Genomic DNA, 2,321 nt, shown 5'->3' with positions numbered 1-2,321 from the left:
GAGAGAGAGAGAGAGAGACAGAGAGAGAGAGAGAGAGAGAGAGAGAGAGAGACAGAGAGACAGACAGAGAGAGAGAGAGAGAGAGAGAGAGAGAGAAAGACATTCAAAAATTGGTTAGACCTACCTCCTGCTGCAGCATGCAAAGTATGATGGACAGAAACAGAAAGAGAGGACATATGCCGATCTTTCATGGTAACTCACGTATTGTTCTGCAGAGTGTCTGATTGATCAGTTGGGACCCTGGTCGCTATGACAGTGTTGCCATAGGGGTGATTTTTCACCGGAAGTCCACCATCCCCACGAAAACTCCTGCAGCAACATGAAACACGTGGACCCCTTTCACTACAGTGTGTGTATGTGTGTTTTATACTCCCTTCATCAGTGAGTGTGTGTGTGTGTGTCTTGTATTCTACCTCTGTTTATATGTATCAAATTCATACCTCGGTATGTATGGGTGTGTTTGTGACTGTGTCCTGTCTGTGACGCCACTGCATGCCCGTGCATGAGCACCCAATCCAGACTGAGCTGGCAGACATCCTACTCTACCTGCTGCTCTACTCTTACCACAGAAACAAAGAAACAGGAAATTCTAGCACGCACGCACACACACACACACACACACACACACACACACACACACACACACACACACACACACACACACACACACACACACACACACACACACACACACAGACACGCTCTCTCTACACTCTGCATGATTCTAGAATGAAACGATATGTGTTTCATTTTAGCCAAGTTGAAGTATGGAGTACACTTAATCAGGATACAAATAAATAATGTCTTTTTATTAAGTTAAAACAAACAAAAGGTGGTGTTCCACAGAGCGGAGTGTCAATGGTCCGAACCAAAGCTTTCTCCTCCTGACACAGGGACAGGAAAGAGAGTCTGTTCAGCTCTCACACATCAGAGTTGGTGGGTAGGAGACGAGCCACTCGATTGAGATGCAACCCTCGTTTACCGATTCACACACACACACACACACACACACACACACACACACACACACACACACACACACAAACCCCTATCCCCATACAGATGCAACCCTCGTTTACCGATTCACACACACACACACACACACAAACAAACCCCTATCCCCATACAGACCATACACACGCACGCACGCACACACGCATTACACACACTAAATAAAATAGATTTAGAACCTGCAAGATTTCCCTGTATCTGAAATAAACAGAAAATATTCAAAAATAAGTCAAATTAGTTCAATTTCATCAGAGTGCCAGAGCACAGTGAGTGAGTAGTGCAGACGCTGTGTCCGTATATGCACATCTCCATCCATACAGTACGTTATAGCCATGAATCCGAGGGATTAGGAGTGAGTACGGGTGGAGCAGCACCATTTCCTATTCCAGTCATCAGGCCTGAACGCGCACGCACGCACACACGCACGCACGCACGCAGCAGCAGCAGCAGCAGCAGCTCATTCTCCGTCAGTACACATAACGCTGATATAAGACTCATCCAGCTAAAGTCTCTGCCCTTGTCAGCCTCGTGCATCTCTTCTACGGCTGAATATACCTACAGTATATCTACATCATTCCTACCTACTGTACTTACTGTATGACTACCTAGGATTAAACTCTAAAAGTCTTTTTTTTGTGTGAGATAGACAGCCGTGGGTGTTCATGTATTAGTGATCTCCTTCCTGTGATTGGCTGGGCTCCGCTAGCCAGCAGGGAGCTGGTTGGAGGTCAGGGCGTTGGGGAGGGATGAGGATGGCGGTGGGAGGAGTCACTATTTCATCACCGACAATCCAACATGTTGAGGGGTGTCAGTAGGAAGTTGCCGTGTGGTCGCTATGGAAGAAGTCTCTGGTGGAGGGGAACTCAGCGACCCATGAGGCCTGTAGGGTGGGATCTTCCCGCGGGGACCTCTAGGAGATGTAGTCCTTTGAAGGGGGCGTAGTTTATCCCACATTGATGCCCAACCCCACTTGCAGCTTGTCGCCACGGTGATTAACAAAGGCACCCATGAGGAGGGTGGCAGGGAGAGGAGACAGCCGCTTCTCCAACACGCCTCCTATGATACACTTGCTGTTCACCATACCTAGACACACACACACACACACACACACACACACACACACACACACACAATAAATGTTGAAACTACTGGAAAACAATGATTTTATTTACACTTTATTGATCCCGAAGGGGAATATCACATCATTGGAAGAACACAAATATTATTCTGATTATCATACACAAATGGGCGTTACCTCTGAAGACCATGTTGGCTTCGGGGAGTTCCATCTGGTAGCCAAAGGAGGCGGT

The 2,321-nt window shown here is 47.3% G+C and overlaps 2 protein-coding genes across 2 annotated transcripts in view; both read right to left on the bottom strand.

Annotated features, from left to right (window-relative positions):
- Window positions 1-405, bottom strand: part of crfb12 (cytokine receptor family member B12) — a 3,994-nt gene extending 3,589 nt beyond the window's left edge. Inside the window, exon 1 of the mRNA XM_083664824.1 lies at window positions 202-405. The gene's annotated coding sequence lies outside the window, so the exon portion shown is untranslated. The remainder of the gene's footprint in view (window positions 1-201) is intronic.
- A 377-nt stretch (window positions 406-782) lies between these two features.
- LOC310818279 (mitochondrial import receptor subunit TOM40B) overlaps window positions 783-2,321 on the bottom strand; it is a gene marked incomplete at its 5' end in the record, with an annotated part of 3,891 nt that continues 2,352 nt past the window's right edge. Inside the window, 2 exons of the mRNA XM_083689147.1 lie at window positions 783-2,094; window positions 2,267-2,321. The exon at window positions 2,267-2,321 is cut by the window's right edge and continues 48 nt beyond it. Of these exons, the coding sequence (XP_083545273.1) occupies window positions 1,955-2,094; window positions 2,267-2,321 (195 nt within the window). The 3' untranslated portion in view covers window positions 783-1,954. The remainder of the gene's footprint in view (window positions 2,095-2,266) is intronic.

This window comes from Argentina silus, assembly GCF_951799395.1.
Source record: "Argentina silus genome assembly, chromosome: 2".
In the NCBI taxonomy this organism is placed as follows: domain Eukaryota; kingdom Metazoa; phylum Chordata; class Actinopteri; order Argentiniformes; family Argentinidae; genus Argentina; species Argentina silus.
Note: the sequence above shows the minus strand (reverse complement) of the source record. Positions and strands in the feature narration are given on the sequence as shown.